This window comes from Trichomycterus rosablanca, chromosome 4, assembly GCF_030014385.1.
Source record: "Trichomycterus rosablanca isolate fTriRos1 chromosome 4, fTriRos1.hap1, whole genome shotgun sequence".
NCBI classification, from domain to species: domain Eukaryota; kingdom Metazoa; phylum Chordata; class Actinopteri; order Siluriformes; family Trichomycteridae; genus Trichomycterus; species Trichomycterus rosablanca.
Window position 1 is genome coordinate 4478881 of NC_085991.1, and position 13446 is coordinate 4492326.

A 13446-nucleotide genomic window follows, 5' to 3' on the forward strand; every position below is an offset into this window, starting at 1 on the left:
TGTTCCTTTTCTTTTCTTTTCTTTTCTCTTTTTCTTCTCTTTAGTTCATGCTGTTCTTTGGTTCTTTCTTGCTGTGTCAAATCAAATTGCTCTCTCTCCAGTCAGCATGTGGTCTGGAGGGTTTTGTCCCAAATTGGATTTCAGTTATTAGTGTAAGGTGCTGTGGTTTGGCAGCCGTTCTGAGTTCACCTGCCTCCTGAAAACATCCGGCATGAACCTAGATGACGGTTGAACAAATTAGGAACTCGGTGGTGTGTTGTGTTTTTTTTTCTTTGTTATTGATAGTAGCATTGTAGATTGAACATTGCACAGTTGGTGCAATATGGACCTGGATTTGACCTTTCCTTATGTATTTATAAACGTATTATCTCTCAAAAGTGCAGGAGGTTGAGGGACTGGGGTTTAGCATCCGATTAATTGGCGTCTTATGCCATCTTTAATGCACGTGGTTTTGAAATGGATGAAATTTCATGGCTTGGTATTTTTGGTTTTTGTTTTCAGGTCTGTCGGACAAAAGCAGCATGGTGAGGTTAAAGTTCTGTCATATGTGGACCAATTACCAGTCGCTGAAATCATACATCAGGTAAGTTCTCAGCTTGACCTTAGAAAGAGGAATATATATATATATATATACACCGATCAGCCTTAACATCAAAACCACCTCCTTGTTTCTACACTCACTGTCCATTTTATCAGCTCCACTTACCATATAGAAGTACTTTGTAGTTCTACAATTACTGACTGTAGTCCATCTGTTTCTCTGCATGCTTTGTTAGCCCCCTTTTATGCTGTTCTTCAATGGTCAGGACCACCACAGGACCACTTCAGAGCAGGTATTATTTGGGTGGTGGATGATTCTCAGCACTGCAGTGACACTGACATGGTGGTGGTGTGTTAGTGTGTGTTGTGCTGGTATGAGTGCATCAGACACAGCAGTGCTGCTGGAGTTTTTAAATACCGTGTCCACTCACTGTCCGCTCTATTAGACACTCCTACCTAGTTGGTCCACCTTGTAGATGTAAAGTCTAAGATGATCGCTCATCTATTGCTGCTGTTTGAGTCGGTCATCTTCTAGACCTTCATCAGAGGTCACAGGACGCTGCCCACGGGGCGCTGTTGGCAGGATATTTTTGGTTGGTGGACTATTCTCAGTCCAGCAGTGACAGTGAGGTGTTTAAAAACTCCAGCAGCGCTGCTGTGTCTGATCCATCCATACCAGCACAACACACACTAACACAACACCACCATATCAGTGTCACTGCAGTGCTGAGAATGATCCACCACCCAAATAATACCTGCTCTGTGGGGGTCCTGTGCGGGTCCTGACCATTGAAGAACAGCATGAAAGAGGGCTAACAAAGTATTCAGAGAAACAGATGGACTACAGTCAGTAATTGTAGAACTACAAAGTGCTTCTATATGGTAAGTGGAGCTGATAAAATGGACAGTGAGTGTAGAAACAAGGTGGTTTTAATGTTATGGCTGATCAGTGTGTGTTATGTATATATAATATACTAAACTGTAAAATTTGTAGTGCACTGATCAGACATGCTATTGAGTACACTAGTAAGTGATTTGGGACACAGCAGCTGCCCAGGTAGCAAGGCAGCTCACTAGGTTTTCGGACAGACCCAATTAACCATGGCGGGAACAGTTGGATAGGGTTTGTCCTCATTGCCAGCAGCAACTCTTGTCGCCAAACAGTGGAGGAACACATAGAGCCTAGCGTGATCCTCCATTTACAGCCCGGATCTCTGTAAGTATCCACTGCTGGTTTACGCTGTTTAAAGGGGGCAGATGTGGCAGAGGACATGTGATGACTAAATAGGGAATAGGAAATGACTAAATTGTAATTAAAATGCCAAAAAAACACCCACAGGTCCCTAGCTTACCATTTAATTTGTGCCACTGAGAGAGAGAGATTACCAGTACAGCTCAATCTCCATCTGATGAGTAATTAGTGAAATGTTGAGCGACTGGGTTTGATTGGCTCCCAGTGGAACTGAACGATCTTTTGTCACTCTGTCATTCACTCGTGTGTGAATGCAGGATTGTAAATGTTATTTCTTTCTGCCATCTGCACCCGGGGAGCTCGTATCTCAATCTGGCACATTTTTTTACAACCTGTTATTAGTGGATAGTAAGAAGATGGTAATGAAGAGCCCACTCACGTGTTATTTGACTGTCACTACAGTGGATGAGCTTATACCCCCGGCAGAGACTGATCAAGCCTCGCTCAATGAAAAAAAACCTCGACTCATTTTCCTCGTACCGCCCTAAACCTGATTTCTATCTGACTCTTGTAAATGAAATGCTGTTTGCCAGGCGCACTGTGTGACTCAAGGGTGTCAGAAATAGAGGAGGGAAAAGCCGGGTGTATTTCTCTTCTATTCTGTATCTGTAAATGAAGTCGAAATGTAATTCAGCCTGCTTTCACTGATTTTTGTCAAGAACATTCTATACACTTGTCAAGATGCTCTTGGGCTTTGGCTGGGCCCAAAAAGCCACCGCAGTGTTGTTTTGGTTGTATGCTTTGGATCATTGACGCCTGGCCCTTCTGGGAGCGCAACAGACACAGGTCTGAAAGAGGAAAGGCCAAATGTGGAATCACCTTCTTGTGCTCCAACAGAGGTTCCTACTGAGATAACGGGGAAAGTAGCTCGGTCCTCTGTTGGATTCTAAAAGAAGGTCTCAGCACGTACAGTGTTGGTCAACAACGCAAGTCTTTACTTTTAGTTTTTTTTTGTGTGTTTTTATCCCAAAATCCTTTTCTTCATTTTCTCTCCCAGTTTCTATTTCCTCAATTCCATTTTAATTTTTTTTTTTAATTTTTTTAAAATATATTTTTGCTTTATCCATCAGTTTCTTACTTCCACTTATTTTCTTTCACTTTATTTTCTTTTTTTCAATTTCATTTTATACTACTCTCTTAATTTCTTTACTCTATTTTTCTTTTCTTTTTCTTTTTATCTTTTCTTTTTATTAATTGTCTTTAATGTTTTTTTTACTTTCCTTTTTATTTTTTATTAATTTATCTTCTTTACTTTTTCCTTCACTCTTTTACTTTCTTTGTTTCTTTTCTTGTTTTTTTCTCTTATGTTTCTTTCTACATCTTTCTTTTTCTTTCTCTTTCTTTCTTTCTTTCTTCACTCAATCTTTGTTTTCTTTTTCTTACATTTTTTATTCATGCATCTTTCTTCTTTACTTTTTCTTTCACCTTTTACTTTCTTTGTTTTCTTTTAATTACTTGTTATTTTCTCTTACGTTTCTTCACTCAGTCTTTAATGTTTTTCTTACCTTTTCTCTTTCCTTTTTAATTGTTTATCCATCCATCTTTCTTTCTTCTCTACCTTTTTTCACTCTTTTACTTTCTTTGTGTTCTTTAAATTTTTTAAATATGTTTTTTCTTTACACTTCTTCCAACACTTACCTTCCTTTCCTCCCTCATTTCTTTGCTTTTCTTTGCTTTTCTTTCTTTCTTTCTTTCTTTCTTTCTTTCTTTCTTTCTTTCTTTCTTTCTTTCTTTCTTTCTTTCTTTCTTTCTTTCTTTCTTTCTTTTAATTTCTTCACTTCATCTTTCTTTAATGTTTTTTTGCACCACGGATTGGTTTTATATAAGATATAATTTCACAGACCGGTGGGGGTGGGAAGAATTTAAATAAAATTATACAACGAGCGTAATAAAAAACACAAAGTGCCTAACAATTCTTATCACCAATGATGGAAAATCAGTGAGAACGCTGAGCTTTTTTTGCTGCAATGAGACGCTCCCACCTAGGGGTGATGAGAAACAATAACACCCGAAGTGTGTTCCTTATGTCCAGTCTACTCCGTAACTTTGTTCTGGTTGCCATCACTGCAGAAAATCCTGCTTCACATAGATAGGATGTTGGAAATAGAAGTGGTGTTTTCATTGCTTTTGTAGTGATCTCTAATGATTTATTCTTTCTGTGTGATAAGCCCGGTAATAAATGACCCAGGGACCGGTACCGGTCTGCGGCCCAGTGGTTGGGAACCACACGGGATCAGCTGAAATGAAGGCTAACCCATGTTTCCTCAAATACAACTAAACACACTTAAAACCTCGTTACTTTTTAAACAATAGCACAGCTGATGGTGCTGGGAGGAGAGCATTAATGGCACCGCTGTGTAAATGTCAGCTTCTTCACTTTCTTCAGCTTCTTTACTTTCATCTGACTGAATTCTGGGTCATCGTTCACTTCCTCTGTCAGCCACTGTACCGCATTATTAGATAAGGAAGAACAGCGCTGCTCATTTATACTGCATACAAAAAGCGTTTAAGTTGGTGCTGTAATGGCATTTTCTGTAATGCGACTAAAATTTATACGAACTCCTTTCTTTCGAGGATAAACTTCACCTCATTAGCATAGAAATGCACCGCTGCTGATGCGTCTGTAATAAAACATGATTTAAAAGTATAATAAACACACACAACACGTGAAGATTTGTCTATTTCAGCGTTATTTCAGTGGGAGGGGTTACCGACTAAATGTCCACAATGTCACAAAATATGTGGACAAATACAGTATATTCTTATTTTAACCCTTTAAAGCCGGAACCACCAAAACATTGCCCAAAAATTCACATTTTGGGAAACTGGAGTGTTTATTCGACCTTTTGTGAAATACCAAAAAAACTTGTTTATAAATGTATATGTTTTGTTTTGTATTATATTTGATCTCTCAATAAAAGGTCCTCTGTACATGCAGTACATGAAAATCCACCAGGGGCAGAAGACAAATATCAAATTGTACACATCAAGTTTTTCAGGAAAACAATATACACCGATCAGCCATAACATTAAAATCACCTCCTTGTTTCTACACTCACTGTCCATTTTATCAGCTCCACTTACCATATAGAAGCACTTTGTAGTTGTACAATTACTGACTGTAGTCCATCTGTTTCTCTGCATACTTTTTTAGCCCCCTTCATGCTGTTCTTCAATGGTCAGGACCCCCACAGGACCACCACAGAGCAGGTATTATTTGGGTGTTGGATCATTCTCAGCACTGCAGTCACACTGACATGGTGGTGGTGTGTTAGTGTGTGTTGTGCTGGTATGAGTGGATCAGACACAGCAGCGCTGCTGGAGTTTTTAAACAGCTCGCTGTCACTGCTGGAATGAGAATAGTCCACCACCCAAAAATATCCACCCAACAGCGCCCCGTGGGCAGCGTCCTGTGACCACTGATGAAGGTCTAGAAGATGACCAACTCAAACAGCAACAATAGATGAGCGATCGTCTCTGACTTTACATCTACAAGGTGGACCAACTAGGTAGGAGTGTCTAATAGAGTGGACAGTGAGTGGACACGGTATTTACAAACTCCAGCAGCACTGCTGTGTCTGATCCACTCATACCAGCACAACACACACTAACACACCACCACCATGTCAGTGTCACTGCAGTGCTGAGAATCATCCACCACCTAAATAATACCTGCTCTGTGGTGGTCCTGTGGGGGTCCTGACCATTGAAGAACAGGGTGAAAGGAGGTTAAAAAGTATGTAGAGAAACAGATGGACTACAGTCAGTAATTGTAGAACTACAAAGTGCTTCTATATGGTAAGTGGAGCTGATAAAATGGACAGTGAGTGTAGAAACAAGGAGGTGGTTTTAATGTTATGGCTGATCAGTGTACATACTTATAATGTAGAGGTCTCTAAAACTCATGTATCAAATATGATACTCTTGTCGTTATAGGGTTAAAATCATGTGTATTAATCTCAGGTTTGCCCTCATATTTGCCGACTTTTCTGGATCGGCTCTCCACAAACTCTTGGGAACACTTCTGTGGGAATTTACGCCCATTTAGTCAAAAGAGCCTTTGTGAGGTAAGGCACCACGGTTTTGCTCACAATCAACATTAAGATTTATCACAAATGTGTTCTGCAGGTTAAGGTCGTGTCCAATCATGGACCGAACATGTCGTGATTTGGTGTACTGCAAGGTGGTGACTCAACTCCCAAGAGTCACTGTGGCAGCAGTAATAGTCAGTGTAAAAAATACTTTGTCCCTAGCAGAACATCAGTCTTTCAGACCCAGTGACATCAGCTGTCCATTCTCTTCTCCCAGAAATGGTTTTAAGAGAGAAACAAACAGAACAGTTCCGCTGTCGCTTGGCCATTGTGGCCTGATTGTGTCGTGTTTTTACAGAAACCCAAGCAGAAGGACTGGCATCCACCAGACGGCTTCATCCTCGGCCTGTGGACGCTCATCATTCTCGTCTTCTTCAAAACTTACGGCATCAAGCACCTCAAGCACATCTTCTGATCTAGGAGTGCTCGACCGGCGCCCCCTCGCCCGGGTCTCGAATTATTATTCCTGTCTGCCTAATTGTAATGTAGACGGCTCCGGTGCTTGAGAAACACTCCACCACTCCGTTTGAAAAGCCTGAAGTGGGATTTTAAAGGCGGTACGGACTGAATACTGACTTGGAAGTTGCTTTGTTGTCCTCCGTTTCGTGCCGTGATCTGCTGAAACTTCAGCACAAGGGATTTCTTTTGAAAGGAGCAGGCGCACTGGAAGCCTGCGGTTCCAAACTCGTTTTTCTTTTCCGTTTTTCACTTCTTTTTTTTTGCTTTTACCTTTTGATAGTCACTCAAGGACGAAGTCACTTCAATACGTCTGCTGTTGGATTCAGTGGAAATGTTCCTTCCTCAGCATTTTGCTCTCTGTAATGTACGTCTGGTCACGTGGACTCCTGCAATTGTTACTTGAGGGAATAATTCCGGCCAATAAATCAGTTTCAAGCTGTTTTTTTATGTTCAGGCTCGGGTCTGGGGGGTATAACAAACCGGGGGCTGGTCTCGGAAGAGAGCCAAGGCATTGTGTGAGCAGATGAACAGAATTAAAAGTGCAGCGTCTCCTTATATTGTGTTTTATAGTTTCATTTATTTGTGCTTGTTTAACTGAATGAACTTTGTCACTGATGTCTTGGCCGATCAACTGCACTGACTGTAAGAATAAAACAAATTCAAAAGAATTTGGATTGACTCTGACCTTCATTCACACCAACAGCTATTTCCTTACACCCCCGTCCCCCCATTCCCAAAATTTCCTTGTCGTTCTTGACTAGTGGTCACTTCTGACTCAAACGTCCTCTATATAAAAATGTTCATACGAGCCCAAGTAGCTAAAATGACTCGGATTAGGAAACTAGTTTCCTTGTAGTTTCATTTGGAATTGGGAAAACTAAAAATGAAAATAAATCTAATTAAAACACTTCTGGCTTTTTGGATCCACTGTGTATGATCGTGAAGCACCGGCGCATTAAAGGTCAGCTCAGTTAGTTTTTGCTCCACTGGTTGTAGATGGAAGTTGACAGGTCAACATTCAACTAATGTGAACTTTGCACAGTTTGCACGCTTGTGAATCCTATTTACAGTCAAAATACTGTAATCAGTAAATAAAAGTAAAGTTCACAGCCCTTTTGGTCGAAGCTGCAGGGGGCGACTTCATAAAATAAAGGACGATTGCAAAGTCAGCATTCTGTTGATTTGCTGCAGCAGGTCCCAGAAGAAAAGACCAGAATGCGAATTCAAAGTCAAAGCTGTCAGATCTAATTTGGCGCCAGTTTGTTCTGACAGTTGATGTCACACGCTTGGGCACTACCTTAATTTGTATTGACCTCCAAAAATTAAATAATTCTGTGCTGAAGTAGGAACGTGGCTGATCATCATAAATGATTTTGTGAAGGCGTTGGCTGTCATACTGTCAAATCTCCCCACCAAAAAGTGCATAAACTTCAGAATAAATATAAACATGAAAGTAAATGTGAATGAAAGCAGCAAACTGTGCTGTGTGAGCTGACCTATCAACAGTGTTGTTGTTCCAATTGGATGCCTGGACACTTTCCAAAAAAATTTGGCCATGCAACATCTTTTTCTGTAACATTTTTGCTTCTATAGCAAGATTTAGCCAAGCCAGAGAGTTCAGGTGCTTTCTGCGGAGAGTGCAGGTGCTAGACTGGCCTGTCAGAGACAGACAGATAGATAAAGAGAAAGATTAGACAGACAGATAGATAGATAGATAGATTGGACAGACAGAGACAGACAGACAAAGAGAAAGATTAGACAGACAGACAGATAGATAGATTAGACAGACAGACAGACAGATAGATAGATTAGACAGACAGACAGATAGGTGATTACACAGACAGAGACAGACAGATAGACAGATAAATAGAAAGTTCAGACGGACAGATAGATTAGACAGACAGATAGATATATTGGGCAGACAGACGGACAAAGAAAAAGATTGGACAGACAGACAGATAGATAGATTAGACAGAGACAGACAGATAGATAGATTAGACAGATAGATAGACAGATAGATTAGATAGACAGACAGACAGACACTTGTGCAATGGAAAAATAAATATGGTTTGATCATATTTCCTACGTCTGGATGGTTTATTTTTGAAGAAAGTCTAAAGATGTTTCCAGTCCATAAAATCAACTGCCAGCTGCTGTCAATCGAATCAGAGAATCTAACATCAGTACAAGCAACCTGACGAAAACCATGAAGTTTAATATTTGATTTTACCAGAGCAGGTGCACCTTGTGGGGTAACACTGTTTTCTTAAGATGTTCAATTTTAAAGAATATGTGGTGAACACCTTCTTGATGGTGGGTTCAGACTTTTGCACCCTAGCGTACAAACAAAAATATCTTAATGCACTGGAACCAGAAGAGAACACGTCTGTACCGGCCACTTCACCTCTCTGATTTATTAATAAAAACATTCTCTTTTTCTTTCTCCTGTTTCGAGTTTACCAGATTTTAGATTCCAAAAATGTTTTGGTTTATTAACTGCATTTACTGTAAGAATAAAAAAATGATTGAAAAAATTTTGGATTGGCTCTGACCCTACATTTACACCAACAGCTATTTATTTCCTTACACCCTTGACTAATGGTCACTTCTGACTCAAAACGTCCTCTATAACATTTACATTTTCGTCATTTAGCAGACGCTTTTGTCCAAAGCGACTTACAATCTGAGCAATTGAGGGTTAAGGGCCTTGCTCAAGGGCCCAACAGTGGCAACCTGGGAGTGGTGGGGTTTGAACCAGCAACCTTCTGTGTACTAGTCCAGCACCTTAACCACTAGGCTACAACTATCCTCTTTAAAAATATTCATACTTTTATAGCTTTTAGTCGAGCCCAAGCACCTGAAATGACTCAAATTAAGAAACTAGTTTCCCTGTTGTTTCATTTGGAGTGGCTACAAAACTAAACATACATTTAATGACCAAAAGTATGTGGACACCAGGCTATGAGCTTGCCATATCCATTAATATGGTCGCCACTGTATCTTCATACTCTTTTTGGGAAGACTTTTCACTTTTTCTCTGATTTATTAGAAAATAAAAACATTCTCTTTTGTCTTTCTCTTGTTTTCGAGTTTAATAGTGAACGTTTTTATTCTCTGAGAGCTTGTTGATGGGTTTTCAATAAAGAAAACAAAGAAGGCATTTGCACTCACGTTCGTGTTTACTTCCCCGCTGAAGCATTCTTGCATAAATCATAACGGCAACAAAGTAATGAAACAAAATTTGAAACCAAGAGCTTCATTCTTCATTCTCGTTTATTTCAGGTTATTATATTTAGGGGGACAAAAAATGCTAAACATGTTGCGTTGACACGTGAAAAATCTCATTCCAAAGCCATTAATATCAAGTTGTTTTTTCCTTTTGCAGCTATAACAGCCTCCACTTTTCTGGGATGCCTTTCCACAAGACTTTGGAGTGTGTTTGTGGGAATTTGTGCCCATTCTGTCAAAACAAGCACTTGTCAGGTTAGGTGCCTGATTTCAGGCGAAGCCAGTTTATTCCAAAAGTGTTTGAAAAAGAGGTGAAATTTGGGCTCTGTGCAGGCTGCTGGAGTTCCTTCAGACACAATCATCAAAACATGTCTGATTAAAAAGTGATCAGGGTTTTTTCAGTAAAGAAATACCAGGGAAACATGTGAACCAGGGTTAATCAAGAGCATTAGCATTTACGTTTCTTGTGGCTCAGTAAAGACCTTCATAACCAGATCCTCAATTTCCTCCAATTATTATTACAAAAGGATTCCAGCCCCAAGGGCACGCTAACTGCTAATTAAGATGGTTTTATGATTACCTGACTCGTGGTCTGTACTTTCATCCACGCGCAACAAATTATGCACCAGCAACACTGCAAAATTTAACCTGTGAAAGCTGTCGAGCTTCTGCCAGAGGTTCTTATCAGTTATGTTTTATTTCTTCAAATTAATTGGAATTTGTTGGCTGTTTAATAAATAATTCATTTGAAGGGAACGTCCCAAAACTCTGACTTACAAATCCTCAAATCCTGTGTCCTTCATGACCCGAAAACCTCAATCTAATTCTGTCAGTTTAAGGCTGATGAACGTGTGCTGAAAATTCCTGTATCAAGAAGGTTTGAATTCCTGTATCAAGAAGGTTTGAATTGTTGCTGAAACGTAGCATTTTGTTTTTGGTTGAGGTCAAAAGTTTGCATACACATTTAAAGAAGAGCTATGTCATGAGATTTTAGGGATGGATGGAGCACAAATGTGTGCACTGTGAGTTCTTTGCCAGTATGACAAAATCTGATCGTTTATAACATTTACGTGCAGCACCGTAGATTGTCATGATTGCAGCCGGTGACTTCTCTGTGCACATATAATGGATTTGTACAAAGCATCTAAGTCTTTCCCACTGTAATGCTTGTGGCTTGGTCTCGTGGGTGCCTTGTTTAGAGTTTATACCTGCCTTACACCTGCTGTTTCTGGCTGTCACCTCACCCACTATGACACTGATTAGGATGAAGAAGTTACTTTGTTCTTTTTTTTTCAAATATTTTTTTTCTATTTATTTATGCTTTCTCTCCCTTGTTCACACGATTTCAGCATAGCCAATTAGTCTTCCGCTGCTGGGGATCCTGACTGGGTTCAAGGAGGGTATATTTGCCTGCTCCACGCCCCTTTCAATGCGTGCACAGCCCCTCGACCTCTTCTTTTTCGCCCGTGTCTCGGTGGATTTGTCTGCTAACCAGGGTCATTGCACAGTGTTTCAAGACCCCACCCACTTATTCCGGCTTTTTCTCACACAGCAGGCTTGGTGGCCAATTTTGTCTGCTAGATGGCGCCCAGCCGACCGGTAGCTGAGGTGAGATTCGAACCGGGGTGTTCAGAATCTCAGCGCTGGTGTGCTAGCAGAATATACCGCTGTGCCACCTGGGCGCCAGGCTTTACGTATTTTGAGGGATGCTGGTTCATGGCTGTCAAGTTATAAGTGTCCAAATAACAGTAAATGGGTACAAAAGTACAAAACGTAAATGGGTCTTTACCAAATGTAGGTGGGGTTTTCCTGGCATCATCCAAACCTAGATTTGTTCATCTTTTACCTCAGAGTATACGTTTTCATGGCTGATGTTGTGCTTTACACTTACTCATCCAACACTCTGCACTGCACATGTTGCTCTTGGGATTGTTTATGGTCACTTGGCCATGAGAAAACTTCCTAAAGCTCTTGCACAACATTTTCTGTGTTGATGTTGATGTTGCTTCCAGAGCCAGTTTGGTTTTTAGTAGTGAGGGCTTAAGCTGAGGACAGAACTTGGAGGCCAAGACCTTGTTGTTTATAGGAAGGAATTATGAAAAATTAATACTTTCCTGTTAGGACTGTTTTCTTTTAGGATGACAATACCAGCATCTACTGGGTGATTACTTGGTTCATTGAGTCTGAAATAGATGTAAATTATATGCAATGAATTTCACAATCATCAGATATCAACTCAATTAAACACCTACTGCAGATCTTCAAACCCTGCAGTAGGTCCAGGTGGTTGGAGACAGACGGCTTTATCCTGTACATATAAATAACCGTCCTTGGTGGTGTGTTTGGCACAGTGTGTGCTGGACACTCTTTCAATCTGCATTATCTCAGCAGGCACAGGGACCCTGTCTTTCAGCCAGAGATTTCCATCTGAAAAATGGTTCAGTCAGGCAGCAGGACTATAAAACCCCCGCTGTGTGAGCAGTTCAAGACTTTAAATCCTGATCCATGGCTCACTTCCTTTCTGTCCTCCTGCACCAGAGGAAAAAAGTCCTTCCTTAAATTTAGTCTTTAATTTCTGACGTTAGTGGATTTGCTGAAGGCTTTTGTTGCTTTATAGGAAACAATAAATCAGATTTAATTTATTAAGATGACAAAGTCATTTAAAACTCATATCAGCTCTGTGAACAATAATTACCTCTTAGCTATTCAATCAACCAGTCTACCAAATTTAGTAGGTCTGTTCAATGGCTCACAGCAAGAGGGTCCTGTGTACAATGCCCTTAGATGTGTGTGTGTGTGTGTGTGTGTGTGTGTGTGTTAATGTGTTTGTGTGTATGTCTTCCTGCGATGGACTGGCGCCCTGCACCCAGCACCCTCCGCGACCCTGATTAAAATAAGCAGTTTAGAAAGTGAGTGTCCAACACAGCCAGGCTTGATTTTAGCCCTGTAGAAAATAAATCTCACATTTCTGGTTACGTTATCTCATCTCATTATCAGTTACTTTAACGTTTCCACAGGAACACAAAGCCGGGTGCAGAGAAAAAGAAGAGCTGCTAAAATACAGTACATGTCTGAAAAAGGAAGCAAAGTTATGTCTAAAGCTTCAGGACTCAGTCATGAATCTACCCAGGAATGGCTAGACTTCTAAATTTTAACAATGGCTGAAACTCGTGACATGCTGAAAGTCAGAGAAAAAAGTCCCAAACTTGCAGTCGTCTGCAGAAACAGCTTGACTAGACGATGTAAAAGTGACTCTGAGAATAATAGAAAGAAGCAAAAAGGAAAAGCTAGCCAAAAGAACCCTCACCCTCATCGTTCCTGAAGAAAAAGGGACCCAAACGATTTCCAATATTAAGTGCTTCATTATTTTGCAGAAAAAGCAAATACAGCATTTCATAATCAGGATGTTATGCCGGCAGTTAATCACGGCAGAGGTAGTGTGATGGTTTGTGGGTGCTTGCTTTGTCAGAACCTGGACGACTTGCTGTTACTGAGAGTTTAACAAATTTCAACATAATTGAAGAGAATTTAAGGTCATCTGTCCGTGAGCTGAGCATGGGTGTAATTTTATTTAGAATTTATGCCTCCAACTTTGTGACAACAGTGATTTTTATACATATAGAATATGTAGACAACATAAGCTCGTCCAATCATGAGCTTGTTGGACATTCCAGCTTAAAAGTACAGTCATTAATATGGTTTGGTTGAAATACCTGAAATTAGTAATTAAAAGGGGTGTCCATATAAATTTGCTATAAAATGCATATAATACACAACATTTTTAGGATGTTATGCCAGCAGTTAATCATTGCAGAGGTAGTGTGATGGTTTGTGCGTGCTTGCTGTGCCAGAACCTGGACGACTTGCTGTTACTAA

At 40.3% G+C, this 13446-nt stretch overlaps 1 protein-coding gene across 3 annotated transcripts in view; it reads left to right on the forward strand.

The window, feature by feature from the left end:
- Positions 1 to 13446, forward strand: part of pigk (phosphatidylinositol glycan anchor biosynthesis, class K) — a 47316-nt gene that overhangs the window by 16941 nt on the left and 16929 nt on the right. The window contains exons 10-11 of one of the 3 annotated variants that reach the window (XM_062992950.1): positions 502 to 583; positions 12441 to 12489. In XM_062992950.1, the coding sequence (XP_062849020.1) occupies positions 502 to 583; positions 12441 to 12458 (100 nt within the window). In that variant the 3' untranslated portion in view covers positions 12459 to 12489. Of the gene's footprint in view, positions 1 to 501; positions 584 to 6181; positions 7011 to 12440; positions 12490 to 13446 lie in introns of those variants that run through there. The other 2 variants (XM_062992949.1, XM_062992951.1) reach the window with 2 other exon arrangements.